Raw genomic sequence first — 25,099 nt, forward strand, 5'->3', positions numbered from 1 at the left:
TTGGCTGGCTACGAGTCAACCTTTGGCTTCTTTTCCTAAGCTTTCCCATATGGCAGTAATTGTTTTATTGATACAAAAGACTATCTAGTTTTAGGTCATACCGACTTAATTGGATTTAGACCGTTTACAATTTTTCCATCTGTATCATTGTTTAGCAGTTGTTGCACATGGCCAACCGCATTTTCGGATATAGTCCTTGATGTCTTGGCAAGGTTAACAAGGGTAAACCATGGACTGTGGATAGAAGGCAGTTTACCTTTTGGGTATGATTGCTTTAGCTTTTTAAGACAAGTGTTTAGTTAATCACTTCATGACAGTGTCCTTTCATTCCGATAGCCTAATACTCCAATTCCCCCACAGCAGAGCTCAATGAAAAAAGATTTCCATATAATCATGAAGTCATTGTTCATGTTCAGAATGCCTTGTAAATCTAACAACACTGCTCTTTCACAAGAAATAAAAAGCAATGCTAAAGCTGAGACGCTTGTAGAGAAATAAATCAGTATGGGTAATAAAGACAACAATGTACCGAGTGTTATACCTAGCGCAAGCTGGTAATAACCCTGCTCTATGATCCAACTTTCAGAAAAGCTAGGCTTATAGGCTTGCAGCACAGAACTCTGAAATCTCACTAGCTCATATACCCTGGATAGATCCCAAATCTTTCTTAAGGCCAGTACTTGCTTCCCGGAGATTGCCAATAGGACAAGGCAAAATCAGTCTTGGGGGATCAGCGCCCTTATTTCACCTTCCATTTTCAGGAGAGCGCACATAGGTGGTCATTACGACCCTGGCGTTCAGAGACCGCCAGGGGTAATGTGGCGTCCGTACCGCCAACAGGCTGGCGGTATGGAGGCCCTTATTACGACCGCGGCGGTAGCGCTGCGGTCACACCGCCGGGGCCGGCGGTTTCCCGCCGTTTTAGCCCCGGCGGTGATAATCCGCCAGGGCAGCGCTGCAAGCAGCGCTGCCCTGGGGATTATGACACCCCTACCGCCAGCCTGTTTCTGGCGGTTTGCACCGCCAGGAAGAGGCTGGCGGTAAGGGGTGTCCTGGGGCCCCTGGGGGCCCCTGCACTGCCATTGCCACTGGCATGGGCAGTGCAGGGGCCCCCTAGCAGGGCCCCGGCCAGCTTTTCACTGTCTGCATAGCAGACAGTGAAAAGCGCGACGGGTGCAACTCCACCCGTCGCACGGCCGCAACACGGCCGGCTCCATTAGGAGCCGGCTCCTATGTTGCGGCCTCATCCCCACCGTCCCAGCGGGAATGTCATAATGGGGGCCGCGTGAGTGCGGCCGCATTGGCGGCCGGGCGGCGGTAGCCGCCCGCCAAGGTCGTAATGACCCCCATAATGGTTAGATGATGAGGTGATACCAGAAAATTGTGCATGAATATGTGTTTTTAACTCAGGATGAATTTCTTGTTGGATGCACTGACCTGATGCATCTTTACAAAACTTGTTTTCCAGAATCAAAGTGGTCTTCAGACCTAATGCTAAGCAACATATTTAAAACACGATGCATTGCATCAGCAATATACAGATTAAACGAAGTATTTCAAAGCTGCGAAAACAGTAGCACATGCACTTGAAAAGGAACATTACTGGCAGAGGTCGGCAATAAGGAAGTGAAGGAACACTTGCTATCGTCCTGGCACAAGACAGGGCACAGACCACAATGACAGCAGATTGGGGGAGAAGTTTAAACAAGGCATCATATCACTAGTATTATCATCCTGGAATTAGTAACCAGATCCACTCCTGGTGATTAATTCAGGTAAATATATTACAGACTAAAACAATTAATTCGGGACCGCCATTTAAGGAAACCTATGCCAACGTGACCTTTTCTCACTTAAATTACTTACTGGTAATCTCCAAGAGAGAACAAACTAAGGGCCTGATTTAGATCTTGGCAGTAACGGTCCAACTGTCGGGCTCTCTGACTGAAAACCCGCCTGCTGCCTAGGCAGTCCGCCTGATAGATTTAGATTTTGGCAGTCTCATAGGCAATGGCACGCAAGAATCCCACAGACTTCACCCAGGACTCCCATCCTCATTGATGGCACCATAGGAAATAGTGGCTGACGGCGGGCTCTAGTCACCTTTACCGCAATGCAGACTTGGATGTGCCTTACCATCACACCAACTGTGGCGGTCCAACCTTTACATCGGAGTTGGAGGATTAGTTGGGAAATGGGGTGAAAACGTGCCTTTTCCCCCACAATTCCACTTCCTTTTTTGGCTGCACACGACTGGACATCTTCCATCACTGTTGCCACTGGACCATGGAGAAAACAGGACCCACCCGACTCCCCAGGCAATGGTTGTGTCTGTATGTGTGCCACTTGGATACCGCCAAGATCTAAATCAGGCCCTAAGTTACTATGAAATCGGTGCACCTGAACACAACACTCTTTACCTCTACCTAATTGGTGCCATCATGTTAACAGATGTTTGAGGCTTTTATCTTTCACAAACTTATATAAGTGTACCAATGCATACACAGCTACATTAGCCATATCATCTCCACTTAAAGTGTATTTCTGGGGTGACAGTGGCCATCGGACTGTTCATTCACACTACTCCTGCCCATCCTGCTGCAAAACACCGAGTACTTGTGTGGTTATTCTCTAGTTATTCTCATCAGGATTTCGTATTTGATGGTTCTATAGCCTTTCACTGAGCCAACCACAGAGACATAGCTATGTTCTCTACGACATGTTAAGTCCCAAAAGGCCCTGCTCTATGAACCAATCATTGAAGATTGATCCCCACTTAGCAGCTCACTGTCTACTCTCAAAGGGTGCTCAATCTTATGCTATCATCAGGATACAAAACCACCTGAAACTCTGGACTTAAACCACTGGACAACAGCTAGGCTTACAGGAGATAAAACCCTTCAGGTCAGCTGCTTCTTGCAAACAAGATAAGCGATAAGACTTCAGTCAGTAGCTAAAGAGGAGACTTCACTCAAGAAATTTCTGCAGAGTGAAGCCTACAACAGTCAAAGGGGTCTGGACTGAGCGAGTGCAGAACTCAGGCCAGCACCGGCAAATGCAATTAGATTCAATAGATGGGACTCGGACCCCAGTTGGTTGTCTCATTCTCTCAAGATTTCCTAACTCACTGGTGAAAATGCAGCAGCTGTGGATTCAGTAAGACTTTTCATCTCCACACTATCGAGGGATGGGCCTGCTATTCTATTCTGTGTTTATGACTATAAATGAGATCCACTGGAAAAGGAACAGTCACACGTAGTCCTAGTTCTCCTCCAGGGGACTCTTCATTCATTCTGGTCATAAGCAGCCCTCCCCTTAGAAATGGCAAAGGAATTAACCTTAGTTCTACAAATATATTTTATCTATGTCAAAATAGAACTGGCTCAACTAACACTGACAATGCATGATGGGAGACTGTTAGTATGCTATCCCTAGGAGCAGCATTATATTTCCCTGCCTTTAGGCTGAACCGTATTGGTCAACATTGTCCCCACTTCTGCTCACCGTTCCCTTAAAGTTTGTTAAAGAATGCTGTCACTATACTGAACCTCATGCCATTCTTTGTTTTAATTTCTCTTTAAAAAACATGCTACAATTAGCCAATATGGCCATTTATAGGATGACATAAGTACTTTGTTATTTTGTACAATTGTATTTTCAAAAAGAAACGTTTATTGCATACATTTGCTAAAATGTACTCTGGGCTCCTGCACAATTCAATGTTTATGACTATAAATAAAGATGCCCTGCCTAGATAATGATCAGTTTATATAAAATGGGCAAAGTATATTAATATAAAAATACCTTATCATTGAGAAAGCTGCCAACACCACTGGCTACAAGTCCAAAATGGTACTCTTCATAATAAAACAGGTAGGTGCCTCAGCCTTAATCTTGAGGAACTAATATTCATATATTGTAGAAGAAAGGCTTGCCCCTACTTCAGATAATCTATAATAATGTATAGGGGTGTTAACCGTTTTTGGGCACTTTTAAGTATACATTAGTCAGTCTCAGGCGTTCACCAGTTTCATTTCTCTAAAAGCCACCAACTCTTCCTGATAGGAAATATCCACATAGCCCTTCATGTGCATTTTTGTTTGTGGGGTGAAACTTTTGTTTGAGCTGATTGGACACTATCTGTAGGATTACATAAGGGAATTGTCTTTAGTTTCAGCAAACATGGGTTAAGGATCGAGCCACCTACAATTACTTATACCATGCCAATGAGAGTTCTTAAAATTTCATTTCAGGTGTTTCACCTTACTTGCCTGTACAATGAATCATTATGAGGAAACAAACTGCATGCCACCGACTGTTTCACACAGCAGGCCTGATTCAAAAAGATTTTGATGGTGTAGTTGTGACATACTATTGTAGTACTCCAGTTTTATTACTGCATTTCAGGATGAAGCCAGGAGCCACACAATGAACCTAATTATGTTTCAAATCTCATTTGCATCTGGCATTACGTTATGCCTCGTTGTGAAGTCATATAGTACCCCCACAAATAACTGATGCAGGCCTGATGGTCTCCAGTACACTGTTCGGATTGGTAGCCTGTCCCTGGCATAAAGCATCGCTCGAGCATGTCCTAATTATTTTGAAGACCTCTATCGAGCTGATGGGCGTTCACCTACTTTGGAAATGGTTCTTGGGCTAGAACATTTAGATTAACAGAATGATATGCATTTATTTTGGACAAAAAATGAGATCCAAAGACGTAAATATGCACGGGAAAACAGTTGGAATATGTACATTTTGACGTCTGAATAGCATATCCTACTTTTACAAATTTAGATAATTATACCCATAGATGTGAAACAAACAACACACAAAGGAAAAAAGAAACAAAATATTCTGAAAATGGTACATTTTTATTTGCTGATTTTTTTTAAAGCATGGAGTATTTTACAGCAACTGTAAACAAATCGATTTAGTGTGCTGCTTTAGAAGCTCTTGTATTTTTGGAATGTTTTGTATGCCAACACCCGTTTCAGGCAGTAATAACCAAAGACAACAATAGCATCATAGTAGCGTGATATATTTTTATGGCTAGAAATATTCATAGCAGCTGCATTAAAAAGATGATTTTGTAAAATCAAGTCATTGCACTTGGTCATTTTATTGCTACAATGAAACAAGGCCTTGAACGTTAACACCTTTGTTTGTGGTTAAAATGATTGTCTTCCTCTGTTCGCCATTTTCAAGCTTAGGTGCAGGCACAAATGCTTATAGAGGAGGAAAATGTCCACTTTCTGGAATGTCCTCGGAATCCCAAAATGGCTGCCACTTTGCAAGTCTGTTTCATTTGGTCAGTTTTGCTCTCTTTACATATCATCTGAATTGGTCTTTCAAAGAGGTAACGGATCGCATGTACAGTCAAAATATAAAAAAATAAAACTCAAAGCGGCAAAGTCAAGCCCAGAAACCAAGACTGGCTCTCAAATCTGGATTTACGAAATCAGGCATGGTGTGCAACATAGCTAGTATTGCATCAACTTATTGGTAACAAATCCAGTATAACGAAAATCATTTCAGTTAGGTCGTCTCCTTTATACAAATCTGCAATCCTGAGCTCTACATAGGGTCACTTACAAGTAAAAAACATTACTAGAGTTGAAGAACAACCATAAAAGACACTGTTCTGTCACCAAGGGCTTTCTCCTGAGGGCAGTGGCATCGTGTACCGTTTCCAGACTTAAGGATATGCAGTTTATAGGCAGTGAGCAGTAAATAATGCAGTCTTGCAAATAGACAAGTGGGATAATCTTCTCTTTAGTTTGGGTCCAGCCAATCTGGGACGAGAAGACTGACTGAATTGTATTCAGTGCCATCTTCTAAATCGAAGATTTAGGGGACAACCTGAACCTTAGCCGTTTTTTTTTAAAAACTATATTCCAAATGCTTTATTCCAAAAGTGGTGGGCAAACAAATGTAGATGACTGGAGGGTAGTGATGAAAACAGCAGCAGCCAGTTTATTTAAGGGAGTGTGAGAAAAAAAAGCCGGTGAAGGAGGACATCCAATTGTAACTCGCACATTGAACACACCATCCAATCAATAGCTGGCGCTGAACTAGACTTGTTTAACAAGACTTATTCAATCCATTTCACTTATTGATCAGTCCATCTCGTAACCAAATTCCCTCAGAGTGTTTAAAAAAATGATTGCATTGTACCCTGAGAAAAAGAAATCAGTTGTAAAGTTGGCACTGATGTCCAGGCTGCTGCAATCAGGAACTCAAATAGCCTCCCTTCATTCTGAGAAAGTAGCAGCAGGGCCTTTGCCCCCCCCCCCCCATTCACATTAATAGTAAGTGTGTAGGGAGGTCGGGTAGGTGACTAGTCATTAACTTCACTCCCTCCGCTACTCCGAGAACGAGGAGGTTGAAAAAGCGCCTTAAAGGTAGCAATCGTTGGCAGATTACTGCTGATTTAAAGGTATGGTTCTAATACGAGTTACAAAAGCAATTAAAAAATCTGGGTAGGTAGGGTGAAAAACAAAAAAATATATACGGTAAATAAATACAGCGAGAGGGTTCTTTAAATTTAAATCAATTTTATCATACAACCCCTCTGTGGCATCTGTAATTTGTATGGGTGCAGCCGAAACTGTTTCAAGTGTAAATGGTGACGTCGGTGACATGACATTACTACTAATCAAGTTTGCATACAAAGGTTGGCTCTGAAATTCACACAGTTCAGGAAGATACCGACAGAACGGAATGTCATCTACAACGGAGCCCAGGCATTGCTTAAAACACTGCTTTGATCCAATTAGACACAGCTAATCAACGTCTCAGTCAATGAGAAACCATGACACCGGTCAAAACAAGATACTAACCGTGCTATCTTTTCTTTTTCATATATAAATAAAATATTTTTCATTGCACAACTGATCCCCTGCTCCTCGTTATTTTAATAGCGAGGAGGAGTAATCAAGCACAGGCGGCTTACCTAATTACAAATCAAACGGTTTACGATATAAATCCCTTGTATTGATCCTCTAGTGCAAGTGACGTAAGAATGTTGTAAATAAAAATGGTTTAATTAGGTTAGTTAATACCACTATGCATAGGCAAGTTATCTGCTTCCAGCAATAACGGTTTCCTATTTCATGCCATCCTAACTATAAACAGCATGTTATTAATACTTACACTGCAGACATACAGGCACAACAGTGTGTGACCCTGGGCGAGGTTGCTAAAATAAAAAAAATATACAAACAATATGATCCTATATTCACTTTTTCTTGTACTGGAAAAGTACCCGCTAAGAGGCTTACTTGCCTCTCCTCCCCCTCCCCCAAAGACTATGTTATGCATTACTTGCAAAGTTACATATACATATATATATATTTAACATCCATTTCATATTACAGTTTTCTTTAAAATTGCATTTAAGTATTTAATAAAAATCCTTTAAGAATGTATTTCCTTTTTACACAGTTTCAGTAGTATTAACAAGCAAACCTAAAATAAAGGTCTGCAATTCCAGCACAGTAGGAAATAAGGCCCCATTTATTGGCAAAAAAACCAAACCTTTGATCTCTACTAAGATACTGTATCCATTTAATCATATGTTCTAACAGTGTGGAAAACTGCAGTTAATATCTTAATGCAACAGCAAGTTGCTACACGTAGGCAATATCTTCGAGTTCCTGGGAAAATCAGGAACAAAGGATGCTTCATGTGGACTGGACCACCTTCTTCAGCTTCTCAATTTCAATCTGAAAGCAGAAACATTGTAAGAGCAAAAGGTACTATGGTGCCACTTATTGCAGATTCTGTAACATACTTCAACCAGTAGATTCATCATCATAATCACAGCCACCCCAAACCACACTACAGAGCCTTAAAACAGTTGAGTCTACTAGGATTATGCGGCATGGAGGAGTAATTTGTGCAGCACGCTTATCTTATTTATACAGTAAAAACTGACAAGTCATGTGACAAATTTCCTTTTACTTTTTTTTTTATCTACTTCCATTTGAGATAGAAACACAAATTTTAGTAAATTCTGCAAAATTTGGCAAATGAAGTGGCAAATTATGTAGAAAATTAATGGCAAACGTAGTAATTTCACAGAATTGCCTAAATACAGTGATCTCAACCACTGTCCACTGATTTATCAACAATTCATTTAAGAAAGGTGAAAAACCCCAAAACGGTTTAAACACTTTAATCGTGCCCATTGCTAGCTGCACTCTCACTACAACAGCTTTTTTCAAGCTAACTGTCCCAAAATAAACATGTAATATTCAAAATTAATATGACAGCAACAATATATATGACATGGTTCCATACTGCCATCTTGGGGTTTTGGTGACATTTACAAACAGCTCTGCTTGGTGGTTTAATACAGCACCAGAACAACTATATGACAATACTGGATCATATTATATAAAGATAGGATATAGAGATATGATATACAGATATTATTAGACAGATTCCTCGAAACAGCATTATAATGTCAGCAACACTGTGGTTGTGCAGATTCTGGGGGTTAAAGCACTAGACCCAAAAGCACATTCAAGCACACTGATGGACAAGTTACTTACCTTCGGTAATGCCTTATCTGGTAGAGAGACAGACTAGCCTCAGACTCCTTATCTTAGAATCCTCCCACTGGATAGGGAAACTTTTCCTCAGCAGTACCTCTGCGCGTTGGTAGAGGGCGTTGAGCGACTCTGCAGTGGCGATGTGTCCGGATAGGACGTCAGCGGAGCCCATATAGTCCTTCCCACAATGCGCTGACGTCAGTTTCTTCTGTGACTAGAATCCACACAACGCAGAGCCACTTAGAAACTGGCAGAGGAACAGTGTATATGCCAATTAGGATGGAAAAATCATGATGTTATTCGTACAATAACGAAAAGACAGTAGAGACTACCCCAAGCAGGCCGAAGAGAACAGTTCGCAAGCGGGAGGATGGGTGGGTCGATAAGTAATCTGCAGCTAGTTTTTGTCTCTACCAGATAAGGTGCTACCAAAGTTAAGTAACTAGCCCATCTGATACACAACTAGCCGCAGATTCCTTTTCTTAGAATTAGATACCAAAGCAATATCAACCCAGGAGAAAGGTTGCGAACAGATCCCACCAGTCACGCAATGAACAACCTGGCAACAAAGAGGGAATACGCCAGGCACGATGAGAAGATAATGTGAGTTACCCATGATGAACAGATGACCAACATACAGGGGATATAATAAGTCATGTCTGGAAAGGAATGTCCCTGAAGGGAACATGGCAGTGACCATGACAAGTGAGGCAGGCAGAGCTGTCAAATAACAGAATGAAAAAGGGGTAAAAACGTCCAATAGACTATGAGAGATAGGCACGTAACACTCAAAGGACAATGTGTAGACATTAGTATGGAAAGAAGTCACAGGTAACAAAATTGGTACCAGAAGGACTAGAGTAAATGTGCTAGTGACATCTGTATCACTGCCCAAAACAGAGTATACGTGTGAAGGAATACAGAAAGCAAAAACAGAATGACATGATGTACTTAAGTAAGTAACGGAACGCCACAAGGTGTACAAAGAAAAACAGCAATGAGTGAACTAGAAGAACTAGGAGAAACTAGCTCTAGAACCCAATGAGACGATAGGCTTGGAAGAACAAGAATGTCCAGCCTAAAATGTGCAAGAGCACATGTACACTATAGACAAAACAGAACACTATATGAGGGTTGGTAAAATAACCCTTTTTGCAGAAGTGGTATGGCATTAGGTAAAAGAACCTAGTGGCACAGTGTGCTCATAATACGATGAAATAACCGGACACAAAATTGAAGGGGAGGAAGAAACACCCTTCAACAAAAACAGCAATGAAGAAGAAACTAAGGCAGCCATCAAGGCTAACAGAAGGTGGAATAACGATCCGCTCAAAAAGGCCGAACTGTGCAACGCAGAAGCACAGAGCACAAGAAAACAAGCAAAGCAATCAATGGGAAGGAACCATTGAAGAGGAAACAAAACAGCTGTGGAAACCATGAAGGTAAGACCAGGGCAGAAAAAGCAAGACATGAAAGGTGAGACATGTCAACAGACAGATCTAGAATAGAGTCCCACCATTTAGAGTGAGGGTCTTGAGAACAACAGGATGCTGAAGGTCAGCAGACTAGGCAATTTCCGGAAAGGAGCAAAGTAACTGACCTTGGAAACTGTTAGGTTAGAAAGGAAGACACCTAGTGGACAGAGAAAGAAACAATCCCACTGCAGAGATATCATCATTTGTAATGCCGAGGGAGGAAACATAGTAAAAAGTACCTGTAGAGTTGTGAACAGGTAAGAAACACGTCGAGGGAAACAACCCCCAAAGGAGTGTACAAAAGGTTAACAACAAAGCCTGATGACACCCAACTAAACCATTAGGTATAGAAGGAATACAGGCAACTGTAATATATCAGATAGTGTATGGTGGCATATATCATAAAGCAAACAGTGGTCAGAGAATCCTGCCAAGAATGAAATAAAAAATGTGATTCCCCGGCATAGGGAAGAAAGAGATAAAAGGTGAGGTGCTTGAAGACACACACCTGGAAGAGAACCTTTATCATCCTGTGTTAAGGGAAGTGGGCATAATTCCACAGGGAATACAAGCACCCCACGCAATGTCCGTAAAGGAACTACTTCAATGGACATAGGTTGTGCAAGTGAATTGAATAAATGTGTTAATTTTCTTTTTTTCTTCCTTTTCTTTTTTTCCCCCACAAAGTATGTCACACACAGTCACCCGTCATCCACCAACACAGGTGGAAGGAGGAGGGTAAATTTAGAGCCTTCAAAGGCACCAAATGTGGTCCTGCAGGTGGATGAAGACAAACACAACATAGACAATAACAATTATATTTCTCACAGAAAACATGACAGAAAGGACCTCCTATATAAGAAAGATGGTAATGCAGCGCTGATGGTACAGCAAGCCTAAAACTATTTAGGAAATAAATTGCTCCTGTAGGAGTATAATAAAAGATCCTACTGGGACCAAGAAGGAGAAAAATGTAGCAAAGAGCTTACACGAAAATACTCAAAAGAGCCATGGGTAAACCATTCTCCACAGCACAGAGATTATAGGCCATCCACCTAAGGGTAAAATGAAGGAGAGGCAGACTTGGTATGAAAGCACAACAAAAGGAGACCCACTATATGTGGGAGGCAAAGTACCCAGAAATAAAGAGTTGATCCACAGATGTGGAAGGTCAAATGATAAGAAGGCTTATGACCCTGCCTCAGAAGTATAGCTACCACTGTACACGGCTATATTACCGTAGAACGTAAACAGTGCGCAGCAGCACCACCATTGCAGGTGGAAAAATCCACCATATAAGTTAGATAATTTGTAAGAACAATGTTTCTGTAAAAAGTAGGAGTACACTCCAGAGCCAAACCAAAATCCAGAGGACTACTTCAACTGTAAGAAACAACACAACAGCAAAAGTTGTACACACATAGAAACACACCTGCAAGGATCAAAAACATAAAACAGCAAGTAACAGTGTAGGTGATTGGGCTCAAAGGAGGACGTAACATTAGTCCCACTATGGGAATTTTGAAAGCGGCACAAAGCGGAATCTGCGTGTGCGCCAAAAAGATTCGCCATCAAATGACATGTAAAGCATAGAATCCCTTACTAGAGCAGAAAAATTAGAAAGTCTCAGCCAGGCCCTTTGACGTATTGCTACCGATGCAACCATCATCTGACCAATGGAATCAGTGGTAGCCATACCAGAGTGAACCGTGAGTTTGGCCGCCTGCTAACCATCCCATATCAACGGCAGAAGGGCAGTATGAGTCTCCTCAGAAAGAGTTGGTAACAAATGCTCCACTGAATCCCAAAGAACGTGGGAGAAGCGAGCTAACACACAAGAGGTGTTAGGTGAATGTAAGGTAGCACTAGAGGAGGCGAACATCCTCCTGCCAGCAGTGTTCAGCTGTCTGGCTTCTCGCTGTGGCGGGGCAGGAGGGATTTGCGCTATGTCATGTGTAGGCAAAGCAGTTTGTACCACAAAACTCTTGAGTAGTAGGGTGCCCGCGAAGGCATAACGGATCTTCCTGTGCAAGTCAGTGTCTGTAGGAGGCTGGACTGGCTTGTAGTGGGTACCAAGAGGTACTTACACCTTGCACCAGGCCCAGGTATCCCTTATTAGTGTAGAGAGGTGTCTAGCAGCTTAGGCTGATAGAAAAGGTAGCTTAGCAGAGCGGCTTAGGCTGAACTAGGAGACGAGCGAAGCTCCTACAGTACCACTAGTGTCACTTGCACAATATCATAAGAAAACACAATACACAAATATACTAAAATAAAGGTACTTTATTTTTATGACAATATGCCAAAGTATCTCAGTGAGTACCCTCAGTATGAGGATAGCAAATATACACAAGATATATGTACACAATACCAAAATATGCAGTAATAGCAATAGAAAACAGTGCAAACAATGTATAGTCACAATAGAATGCAATGGGGGCACATAGGGATAGGGGAAACACAAACCATATACTCTAGAAGTGGAATGCGAACCACGAATGGACCCCAAACCTATGTGACCTTGTAGAGGGTCGCTGGGACTGTAAGAAAACAGTGAGGGTTAGAAAAATAGCCCACCCCAAGACCCTGAAAAGTGGGTGCAAAGTGCACCTAAGTTCCCCAAAGAGCACAGAAGTCGTGATAGGGGAATTCTGCAAGGAAGACCAACACCAGCAATGCAACAACAATGGATTTCCTGAGAAGAGTACCTGTGGAACAAGGGGACCAAGTCCAAAAGTCACGATCAAGTCGGGAGTGGGCAGATGCCCAGGAAATGCCAGCTGTGGGTGCAAAGAAGCTGCCACCGGATGGTAGAAGCTGTGGATTCTGCAAGAACGACAAGGGCTAGAAACTTCCCCTTTGGAGGATGGATGTCCCACGTCATGAAGAGTCGTGCAGAGGTGTTTCCGCGCAAAAAGACCGCCAACAAGCCTTGCTAGCTGCAAGGGTCGCGGTTAGGGTTTTTGGATGCTGCTGTGGCCCAGGAGGGACCAGGATGTCGGCAATTGCGTGAGGAGACAGAGGGGGCGTCCAGCAAGACAAAGAGCCCACTCAGAAGCAAGCAGCACCCGCAGAAATGCCGGAACAGGCACTACGAAGTGGAGTGAACCGGAGCTCACCCGAAGTTGCACAAGAGGGTCCCACGAAGCCGGAGGACAACTCAGGAGGTTGTACAATGCAGGTTAGAGTGCCGGGGACCCAGGCTTGGCTGTGCACAAAGGAAATCCCGGAAGAGTGCACAGGAGCCGGAGTAGCTGCAAAACACGCGGTTCCCAGCAATGCAGTCTAGCGTGGGGAGGCAAGGACTTACCTCCACCAAACATGGACTGAAGAGTCACTGGACTGTGGGAGTCACTTGGACAGAGTTGCTGAGTTCAAGGGACCTCGCTCGTCGTGCTGAGAGGAGACCCAGAGGACCGGTGATGCAGTTCTTTGGTGCCTGCGGTTGCAGGGGGAAGATTCCGTCGACCCACGGGAGATTTCTTCGGAGCTTCTAGTGCAGAGAGGAGGCAGACTACCCGCACAGCATGCACCACCAGGAAAACAGTCGAGAAGGCGGCAGGATCAGCGTTACAAGGTCGCAGTAGTCGTCTTTGCTACTTTGTTGCAGTTTTGCAGGCTTCCAGCGCGGTCAGCGGTCGATTCCTTGGTGAAGGTGAAGAGAGAGATGCAGAGGAACTCTGATGAGCTCTTGCATTCGTTATCTACGGAATTTCCCAAAGCAGAGACCCTAAATAGCCAGAAAAGGAGGTTTGGCTACTTAGGAGAGAGGATAGGCTAGCAACACCTGGAGGAGCCTATCAGAAGGAGTCTCTGACGTCACCTGCTGGCACTGGCCACTCACAGCAGTCCAGTGTGCCAGCAGCACCTCTGTTTCCAAGATGGCAGAGGTCTGGAGCACACTGGAGGAGCTCCGGGCACCTTCCAGGGGAGGTGCAGGTCAGGGGAGTGGTCACTCCCCTTTCCTTTGTCCAGTTTCGCGCCAGAGCAGGGCTGAGGGATCCCTGAACCGGTGTAGACTGGCTTATGCAGAGATGGGCACCATCTGTGCCCATCAAAGCATTTCCAGAGGCTGGGGGAGGCTACTCCTCCCCAGCCCTGACACCTTTTTCCAAAGGGAGAGGGTGTAACACCCTCTCTCTGAGGAAGTCCTTTGTTCTGCCTTCCTGGGCCAAGCCTGGCTGGACCCCAGGAGGGCAGAAACCGGTCTGAGGGGTTGGCAGCAGCAGCAGCTGCAGTGAAACCACTGGAAAGGCAGTTTGGCAGTATCCGGGTCTGTGCTAGAGACTCGGGGGATCATGGAATTGTCTCCCCAATGCCAGGATGACATTGGGGTGACAATTCCATGATCTTAGACATGTTACATGGCCATGTTCGGAGTTCCCATTGTGACGCTATACATAGGTCGTGACATATGTATAGTGCACGCGTGTAATGGTGTCCCCGCACTCACAAAGTCCGGGGAATTTGCCCTGAACAATGTGGGGGCACCTTGGCTAGTGCCAGGGTGCCCACACACTAAGTAACTTAGCACCCAACCTTTACCAGGTAAAGGTTAGACATATAGGTGACTTATAAGTTACTTAAGTGCACTGGTAATTGGCTGTGAAATAACGTGGACGTTATTACACTCAGGCTGCACTGGCAGGCATGTGTAAGAATTGTCAGATCTCCCTATGGGTGGCACAAGAAATGCTGCAGCCCATAGGGATCTCCTGGAACCCCAATACCCTGGGTACCTCAGTACCATATACTAGGGAATTACAAGGGTGTTCCAGTATGCCAATGTAAATTGGTCACTAGCCTGTTAGTGACAATTTGGAAAGGAATGAGAGAGCATAACCACTGAGATTCTGGATAGCAGAGCCTCAGTGAGACAGTTAGTCATAACACAGGTAACACATACAGGGCACACTTATGAGCACTTGGGCCCTGGCTGGCAGGGTCCCAGTGACACATACAACTAAAACAACATATATACAGTGAAATATGGGGGTAACATGCCAGGCAAGATGGTACTTTCCTACACAACCCTCCCCCCCCCCCCCCCCCCAAACGAAGGACAATAAGACTAGCCATGACCTGATGAGTCTTCATTCTCTAAGTGGAAATATCTGGAGAGTCCATCTGCATTGGAGTGGGTACTCCCAGGTCTATGTTCCACTGTATAGTCCATTCCCTGTAGGGCTATGGACCACCTCAACAATTTAGAGTTTTCACCTTTCATTTGTTTTAGCCAAAGTAGAGGTTTGTGGCCTGTCTGAACAATGAAGTGAGTGCCAAACAGGTATGGCCTCAACTTCTTCAGTGCCCAGACCACAGCAAAGGCCTCCCTCTCTATGGCAGACCAACGCTTTTCTCTAGGGGTCAACCTCCTGCTGATAAAAGCAACAGGTTGATCCTGGCCCTCAGAATTAAGTTGTGATAAGACTGCCCCTACCCATAATTCAGATGCATCAGTTTGGACAATTAATTTTTTGGAGTAACAGGGGCTTTTCAGGACAGGTGCAGAGCACATGGCCTGCTTTAGCTCCTCAAAAGCTTTCTGACAGTTTGCTGTTCATAATATCTTCTTAGGCATTTTCTTAGATGTGAGGTCATTAAGAGGGGCTGCAATGGAGCCATAGTTGTTTATGAACCTCCTGTAGTACCCAGTGAGGCCTAAAAAGGCTCTCACCTGAGTCTGAGTTGTAGGGGGAACCCAATCTATAATAGTTTGGATTTTCCCCTGAAGTGGTGCAATCTGTTCTCCACCTACCAGGTGTCCCAGATAAACCACCTTCCCCTGCCCTATCTGGCACTTTGAAGCCTTGATAGTGAGGCCTGCCTTTTGCAGGGCCTCCAAAACTTTCCATAGGTGGACCAGGTGATCATCCCAGCTGGAGCTAAAGACAGCTATATCATCTAGATATGCTGCACTAAAAGCTTCCAGCCCTTGCAGGACTGTGTTCACCAACCTTTGAAAAGTGGCAGGTGCATTTTTCAATCCAAAAGGCATTACTGTGAATTGGTAATGGCCTCCAATGGTTGAAAATGCAGTTTTTGCTTTTGCATCCTCTGATAACTTGATCTGCCAATACCCTGCGGTCAAATCAAAGGTGCTTAGATACTTGGCAGATGCCAGTGTATCTATTAGCTCATCTGCCCTGGGTATAGGGTGAGCATCAGTTTTGGTTACCTGGTTGAGACCTCTGTAGTCAACACAAAATCTAATTTCCCTTTTACCATCTTTGGAATGAGGTTTTGGTACAAGTACCACAGGAGAGGCCCATGGACTTTCAGAGTGCTCAACCACTCCCAGTTCAAGCATTTTCTGCACCTCTTGTTTTATGCAGTCTCTGACATGGTCAGGATGCCTATAGATCTTACTTTTGACAGGCAAGCTGTCTCCAGTATCTATAGTGTGCTCACACCAAGAAGTGGTGCCTGGCACAGTAGAGAAGAGTTCAGAAAACTGACCCAGGAGATTTATGCAGTGGTCTTTCTGCTCAGCAGTAAGACAATCTGCCAAAACTACACCTTCCACTAGAGCATCTTGTTCTGTGGAAGAGAAGAGATCAGGGAGAGGGTCACTCTTCTTCCTGTCCTTCATCTGTTGCCATCAGCAGGGTGAGATCAGCCCTGTCATAGTAGGGTTTCAGGCGATTGACATGGAGCACCCTAAGGGGACTCCTGGCAGTGCCTAAGTCAACTAAGTAGGTGACTTCACCCTTCTTTTCCACAATAATGTGGGGTCCACTCCATTTGTCTTGGAGTGCTCTTGGGGCCACAGGCTCCAAGACCCACACTTTCTGCCCTGGTTGGTATTGAACCAAAACAGCCTTCTGGTCATGCCATTGCTTTTGGAGCTCTTGGCTGGCCTGAAGGTTTTTACTGGCCTTTTTCATGTACTCAGCCATCCTAGATCTTAGGCCAAGTACATAGTCCACCATGTCTTGCTTTGGAGCTTTTAAAGGTTGTTCCCAACCCTCCTTCAGAAGTGTTAGGGGACCTCTTACAGGGTGCCCAAATAGGAGTTCAAAGGGGCTGAAGCCCACTCCTTTTTGGGGTACCTCCCTGTAAGCAAAAAGGAGGCAAGGTAATAGGACATCCCATCTCTTGCGGAGTTTGTCAGGGAGTCCCATTATCATTCCTTTGAGAGTTTTATTAAACCTCTCAACCAGTCCATTTGTTTGTGGATGATAGGGTGTGGTGAACTTGTATGTAACACCACATTCCTTCCACATGGCCTTTAAGTAAGCAGACATGAAATTGCTTCCCCTGTCTGATACCACCTCTTTTGGGAAGCCCACCCTGGAAAATATTCCTAGGAGGGCCTTTGCCACTGCAGGAGCTGTAGTGGTCCTTAGAGGAATTGCTTCAGGATATCTGGTGGCATGGTCCACTACCACCAAGATAAACCTATTGCCTGAAGCAATAGGAGGGTCAAGGGGGCCAACTATGTCAACCCCTTCCCTTTCAAAGGGAACCCCAACCACAGGTAGTGGAATAAGGGGTGCCTTTGGGGTGCCACCTGTCTTGCCACTGGCTTGACAGGTTTCACAGGACTTACAAAATTCCTTTGTGTCCTCTGACATTCTAGGCCAATGAAACAAGGGAACAAGCCTGTCCCAAGTTTTCATTTGCCCCAAATGTCCAGCTAAGGGAATGTCGTGGGCTAGAGTTAGGAGGAACTTTCTGTATTCCTGAGGAATCACCAATCTCCTGGCAGCTCCAGGTTTTAGATCCCTTGCTTCAGTATACAAAAGGTTATCCTCCCAGTAAGCTCTGTGAGAGTCACTGACATCCCCATTTGCTTGTTTGACAGCTTGCTGCCTTAGACCCTCTAGTGTGGGACAGGTATGCTGTGCCACACTCAGCTCCTCCCTGGCAGGCCCCCCTTCACCCAAAAGCTCAGCAGTGTCTGCTTCCAGCTCCTCTGGTGTAGGTTCTGCACAGGGGGGAAATTCTTCTTCCTCAGAAGTTGAATCCACTGTAGAGGGAGGGATAGTAGGTAGTGTTTTACCTTTACTAACCCTAGCTTTAGGGAGCACTTGGTCCATTCTTCCAGGATCCAAGTCACCCTGTCCTTTTTGCTTTTTGGCCTGAGCCCTGGTTAAAGCAAAAATATGCCCTGGAATGCCCAGCATTGGTGCATGAGCCTCCAACTCCACTTCTGCCCAAGCTGATGTCTCTAAATCGTTCCCTAGTAGACAGTCTACAGGTAAATCTGAGGCAACCACAACTTTCTTTGGACCAGTAACCCACCCCCAGTTGAGATTCACAACAGCCATGGGGTGGCTAAGAGTGTTGTTAGGAGCATCAGTCACTTGGTACTGGTGACCAAGTAGGTGTTGTTCAGGCTGGACCAGTTTCTTTATTACCATTGTAACACTGGCTCCTGTGTCCCTGTAGGCCTGAACCTCAACACCATTTATTAGGGGAAGTTGCTTGTACTTATCCATATTAAGGGGACAAGCAACCAAGGTGGCTAAATCAATAGCCCCCTCAGAGACTAACACAGCCTCTGTGGTCTCCCTAACAAGACCAACCCCAACTAAATTACCAAAAGTGAGCCCAGCTACTCCCTTGGATTGGCTATTAGTAGATTTGCTCCCACCACCACTGCTATTACTAAGGGCACTAGGTGTAGCAGCAGGGGTTGTAGTGGTAGGAGGCTTGGTGCTTTTCTTTGGGCAACTGGGATCAGTTGTCCAATGGCCTTTTATTTTACATAAATAGCACCATGGTTTCTTTTCTTTGTTTTGATTTGAAGAGGATTTGGGCCCACCACCCCCACCAGAGTGTTTTTGTGGGCCTGATGAAGACTCATTTTTAGATTTGTCCCCACCCTTGTCAGAAGACTTACCATCCTTCTTCTTGCCATCCTTGTCACCCCCTGTATGAACTTTTCTGTTCTCCCTTGTTCTGACCCATTTGTCTGCCTTCTTTCCCAATTCTTGGGGAGAGGTCAGATCAGAGTCTACCAGGTACTGGTGTAACAAATCAGACAAACAATTATCAAGAATATGCTCTCTCAGGATTAAGTTATATAGGCTTTCATAGTCAGAAACTTTACTGCCATGTAACCACCCCTCCAAGGCCTTCACTGAATGGTCAACAAAGTCTACCCAGTCTTGTGAAGACTCCTTTTTGGTTTCTCTGAACTTGATCCTGTACTGTTCAGTGGTTAAGCCATAACCATCAAGGAGTGCATTCTTAAGAACTGTAAAATTATTGGCATCACTTTCTTTAACAGTAAGGATCCTATACCTACCCTTTCCACTGAAAGATTGCCATAGGATAGCAGCCCACTGCCTTTGAGGGACCTCCTGTACAACACAGGCCCTCTCAAGTGCAGCAAACCACTTGTTAATGTCATCCCCCTCCTTGGAAGGGGGAACTATCTTGTGCAGATTCCTAGAATCATGCTCTTTTACAGGATGACTATTTGGAATACTGCTGCTGCCACCATAGGATCCTAACCCCCAACCTCTGTCTTTCTTTTTCTAAATCAAAGGTCTGCCTATCTAAATCCAGCTGTTGCTTCTTAGGCTTCAGCCTGGATTCTTCCACTCTCAATCTATTGAGCTCCCTTTCTAACACTCTGTCATCAGGGTGGGTGGGTGGGGCATGCCTTGACACAGAAGTATGGTGAGAATGAACAGCGGGAGACCTGGCCTTAACAGATGGCACTCTAACCTACTGTGATGAGAACTCACATTAGTACCAGCATTGCTAGGTGGCCTGCTAATGGGCAGGTTGGGAAGGTTCCCTTCTAAATCTTTTGCTAGGGGTGCCCCAGGGTCAGATTGGGAACCATCAGCTAATTTCTCAACAGAAGTGCCAACTAAGGTCTTATCTTGTTCAATGAGCATATTAACTAACAGTTCTCTAGAGGGATTCTTCCCTACCCCTAAACCTCTTTCAATGCAGAGACTCCTTGCTCCTTTCCAGCTAAGGTGATCATAAGCAAGTTTGGACAGATCAACAGTTTGACCTGTGCCAGACATTATAGAAAGTGTTTAAGGGACAGAAAAAGAAAGAAAAAGTTTTCAGAACTTTTTAAAGGACAGAAAAAAACTTTTAAAACTTTTAAAGAACTTTTTGAAAGTTTAGAGGTACTTTTCAGCACTTAGCAAAGAAGTGAGAGAAGAATAGCAAAACTTTTTGGTTAGGTGTACATACACTGAACTTGTTTTGTATATTTTTATCTTGTGAAAAGTACAATATGACAAAGTGGTAAGTAGTTGCAAAGTACTTATCCCACCGCTGCACAACCAATGTAGGAGGCTGGACTGGCTTGTAGTGGGTACCAAGAGGTACTTACACCTTGCACCAGGCCCAGGTATCCCTTATTAGTGTAGAGAGGTGTCTAGCAGCTTAGGCTGATAGAAAAGGTAGCTTAGCAGATCAGCTTAGGCTGAACTAGGAGACGAGTGAAGCTCCTACAGTACCACTAGTGTCACTTGCACAATATCATAAGAAAACACAATACACAGATATACTAAAAATAAAGGTACTTTATTTTTATGACAATATGCCAAAGTATCTCAGTGAGTACCCTCAGTATGAGGATAGCAAATATACACAAGATATATGTACACAATACCAAAATATGCAGTAATAGCAATAGAAAACAGTGCAAACAATGTATAGTCACAATAGAATGCAATGGGGGCACATAGGGATAGGGGCAACACAAACCATATACTCTAGAAGTGGAATGCGAACCACGAATGGACCCCAAACCTATGTGACCTTGTAGAGGGTCGCTGGGACTGTAAGAAAACAGTGAAGGTTAGAAAAATGGCCCACCCCAAGACCCTGAAAAGTGGGTGCAAAGTGCACCTAAGTTCCCCAAAGAGCACAGAATTTGTGATAGGGGAATTCTGCAAGGAAGACCAACACCAGCAATGCAACAACAATGGATTTCCTGAATAGAGTACCTGTGGAACAAGGGGACCAAGTCCAAAAGTCATGATCAAGTCGGGAGTGGGCAGATGCCCAGGAAATGCCAGCTGTGGGTGCAAAGAAGCTGCCACCGGATGGTAGAAGCTGTGAATTCTGCAAGAACGACAAGGGCTAGAAACTTCCCCTTTGGAGGATGGATGTCCCACGTCGTGAAGAGTCGTGCAGAGGTGTTTCCGTGCAAAAAGACCGCCAACAAGCCTTGCTAGCTGCAAGGGTCGCGGTTAGGGTTTTGGATGCTGCTGTGGCCCAGGAGGGACCAGGATGTCGCCAATTGCGTGAGGAGACAGAGGGGGCGTCCAGCAAGACAAAGAGCCCACTCAGAAGCAAGCAGCACCCGCAGAAGTGCCGGAACAGGCACTACGAAGTGGAGTGAACCGGAGCTCACCCGAAGTTGCACAAGAGGGTCCCACGAAGCCGGAGGACAACTCAGGAGGTTGTGCAATGCAGGTTAGAGTGCCGGGGACCCAGGCTTGGCTGTGCACAAAGGAAATCCCGGAAGAGTGCACAGGAGCCGGAGTAGCTGCAAAACATGCGGTTCCCAGCAATGCAGTCTAGCGTGGGGAGGCAAGGACTTACCTCCACCAAACTTGGACTGAAGAGTCACTGGACTGTGGGAGTCACTTGGACAGAGTTGCTGAGTTCAAGGGACCTCGCTCGTCGTGCTAAGAGGAGACCCAGAGGACCGGTGATGCAGTTCTTTGGTGCCTGCGGTTGCAGGGGTAAAATTCCGTCGACCCACTGAAGATTTCTTCGGAGCTTCTAGTGCAGAGAGGAGGCAGACTACCCCCACAGCATGCACCACCAGGAAAACAGTTGAGAAGGCAGGATCAGCGTTACAAGGTCGCAGTAGTCGTCTTTGCTACTTTGTTGCAGTTTTGCAGGCTTCCAGCACGGTCAGCGGTCGATTCCTTGGCAGAAGGTGAAGAGAGAGATGCAGAGGAACTCTGATGAGCTCTTGCATTCGTTATCTAAGGAATTCCCCAAAGCAGAGACCCTAAATAGCCAGCAAAGGAGGTTTGGCTACTTAGGAGAGAGGATAGGCTAGCAACACCTGGAGGAGCCTATCAGAAGGAGTCTCTGACGTCACCTGCTGGCACTGGCCACTCACAGCAGTCCAGTGTGCCAGCAGCACCTCTGTTTCCAAGATGGCAGAGATCTGGAGCACACTGGAGGAGCTCTGGGCACCTCCCAGGGGAGGTGCAGGTCAGGGGAGTGGTCACTCCCCTTTCCTTTGTCCAGTTTTGCGCCAGAGCAGGGATGAGGGATCCCTGAACCGGTGTAGACTGGCTTATGCAGAGATGGGCACCATCTGTGCCCATCAAAGCATTTCCAGAGGCTGGGGGAGGCTACTCCTCCCCAGCCCTGACACCTTTTTCCAAAGGGAGAGGGTGTAACACCCTCTCTCTGAGGAAGTCCTTTGTTCTGCCTTCCTGGGCCAAGCCTGGGTGAACCCCAGGAGGGCAGAAACCTGTCTGAGGGGTTGGCAGCAGCAGCTACAGTGAAACCCCGGGAAAGGCAGTTTGGCAGTACCCGGGTCTGTGCTAGAGACTCGGGGATCATGGAATTGTCTATGATCTTAGACATGTTACATGGCCATGTTCGGAGTTACCATTGTGACGCTATACATATGTTGTGACATATGTATAGTGCACACGTGTAATGGTGTCCCCGCACTCACAAAGTCCGGGGAATTTACCCTGAACAATGTGGGGGCACCTTGGCTAGTGCCAGGGTGCCCACACACTAAGGGGGTCATTCTGACCCTGGCGGCCGGTGGCCGCCAGGGCCACCGACCACGGGAGCACCGCCAACAGGCTGGCGGTGCTCCCACGAGCATTCTGACCGCGGCGGTTCAGCCGCGGTCAGAAGCGGCAAGTCGGCGGGCTCCCGCCGACTTACCGCTGCTCGGGGGAATCCTTCATGGCGGCGGAGCGCGCTCCGCCGCCATGAGGATTCTGACAGCCCCTACCGCCATCCTGTTCATGGCGGGAAACCCGCCATGAACAGGATGGCGGTAGGGGGTGCCGCGGGGCCCCTGGGGGCCCCTGCCGTGCCCATGCCAGTGGCATGGGCACGGCAGGGGCCCCCGTAAGAGGGCCCCGCAAAGTATTTCAGTGTCTGCCATGCAGACACTGAAATACGCGACGGGTGCAAACTGCACCCGTCGCACCCCTGCAACTACGCCGGCTCAATTCTGAGCCGGCGTCCTCGTTGCAGGGGCATTTCCTCTGGGCCGGCGGGCGCTCTTTTGGAGAGCGCCCGCCGGCCCAGAGGAAATGTTAGAATGGCCGCCGCGGTCTTGTGACCGCGGTGCGGTCATTTGGCGGCGGAACCTTGGCGGACGGCCTCCGCCGTCCGCCAAGGTTAAAATCAGGGCCTAAGTAACTTAGCACCCAACCATTACCAGGTAAAGGTTAGACATATAGGCAACTTATAAGTTACTTAAGTGCAGTGGTAAATGGCTGTCAAATAATGTGGACGTTATTTCACTCAGGCTGCACTGGCAGGCCTGTGTAAGAATTGTCAGATCTCCCTATGGGTGGCACAAGAAATGCTGCAGCCCATAGGGATCTCCTGGAACCACAATACCCTGGGTACCTCAGTACCATATACTAGGGAATTACAAGGGTGTTCCAGTATGCCAATGTAAATTGGTCACTAGCCTGTTAGTGACTATTTGGAAAGGAATAAGAGAGCATAACCACTGAGGTTCTGGATAGCAGAGCCTCAGTGAGACAGTTAGTCATAACACAGGTAACACATACAGGGCACACTTATGAGCACTGGGGCCCTGGCTGGCAGGGTCCCAGTGACACATACAACTAAAACAACATATATACAGTGAAATATGGGGGTAACATGCCAGGCAAGATGGTACTTTCCTACAGTGTCTGTGGGAGATCGCACGCTCCACAGGGGGACCAAAAACAGGCTGGTTCCAAACACCCAAGAGGATGTCATAAAGAGCCTCACAATACAAAAGGATCAGTTCAGTAGAAGACTGAGGATGTAAATCCAGTAATGGATCCGTTGATAACTGCACAACAGGGAGCTGTAAGTTCAACACATCAGCCACCCGTCTCAACTGGTCTACGAAAGCAGTACTTGCATCAGTCGCCAAACCAGGTGATGAGTAGGCTGGACGATGGTGAGCAATCAAGGCCACTCACACTGGCTAAGTCAAGCAACCAATGCGATGAAAAAATTCTAATGGGGCGTGAAAAAGGAGGCAGAGGATGTGTACGAACCTCCAAAGGAGGATCAAGAGGGCCAAACTCTATACCAAAATCCAAATTCAACGCCACCGCTCCGGGCGTCGAACGACATCGAGAGGGGGAAGCATCCTCGGAAGCAGCATCATCCGATTCTAGAGAAATCACAATTGGGGGATGGGAGAGGGTGTTGAGCGAAGTCGAGTGAGCCACCGGCGTGGGGATAACAGAATCAAGTGCAGGCGATGGAGGCGGCAAGAGGCCATGAATCGGCACCGATCCAACTCTGGAGTCAAAGTTAAAAGGCTGAACGGGCACTAAGGACGAAGCCACTGGTGGAGACCTCGTCAGAGCTCCTGCCACCTTCTTAGGGCCCGAAGGTGCTTCAAAGGGAGGGGAGGACCCAAAAATACAATGCAGGGAGAAGGAGTAGTTCTGCATTTGGGCCAGACTTGCCCCGTCGCCGGGATAGGGTAGAAGGGAAGAGTTTGACTCAAGCGCAGACTCCACTCGACAAGAGGAGAGTGGGACAGTGACGAAGGATGTGACTTCGCCCGGGAACACTTACATGGGGACGCAGACGGACCACAGGATGTTGCAGAAGTCATAAACAAACTACTTCTAGCGTGCTCCTGGGACCGCGAGGAGGAAAACAGACTGACGCCCCTGCAAAAATGACTGTTCCACTGGCGCCGCCAGGAGCTTCATACCAGGCTCTTGCAAGGACTTGGGCTTCAACAAATGATAGTTGTCACATCCGTCAGCGTCATCCGTGCCCTGACACCACAAACACACCGAATCTGGGTCCGTGACCGACATCGGGACCCACAACAGCTTAAACCCTGAAGGAATATACACTAAAAAAAATATTAAATTTACTGAAAAATACCCATAAAAACAG

At 46.0% G+C, this 25,099-nt stretch overlaps 1 protein-coding gene across 1 annotated transcript in view; it reads right to left on the reverse strand.

Annotated features, from left to right (window-relative positions):
* Positions 1-4,858: 4,858 nt before the first annotated feature.
* Positions 4,859-25,099, reverse strand: part of CD2AP (CD2 associated protein) — a 470,782-nt gene continuing 450,541 nt past the window's right edge. The window contains exon 18 of the mRNA XM_069236053.1: positions 4,859-7,730. Within this exon, the coding sequence (XP_069092154.1) occupies positions 7,689-7,730 (42 nt within the window). The 3' untranslated portion in view covers positions 4,859-7,688. The remainder of the gene's footprint in view (positions 7,731-25,099) is intronic.

This window comes from Pleurodeles waltl, chromosome 5 (genome assembly GCF_031143425.1).
Source record: "Pleurodeles waltl isolate 20211129_DDA chromosome 5, aPleWal1.hap1.20221129, whole genome shotgun sequence".
In the NCBI taxonomy this organism is placed as follows: Eukaryota; Metazoa; Chordata; class Amphibia; order Caudata; family Salamandridae; genus Pleurodeles; species Pleurodeles waltl.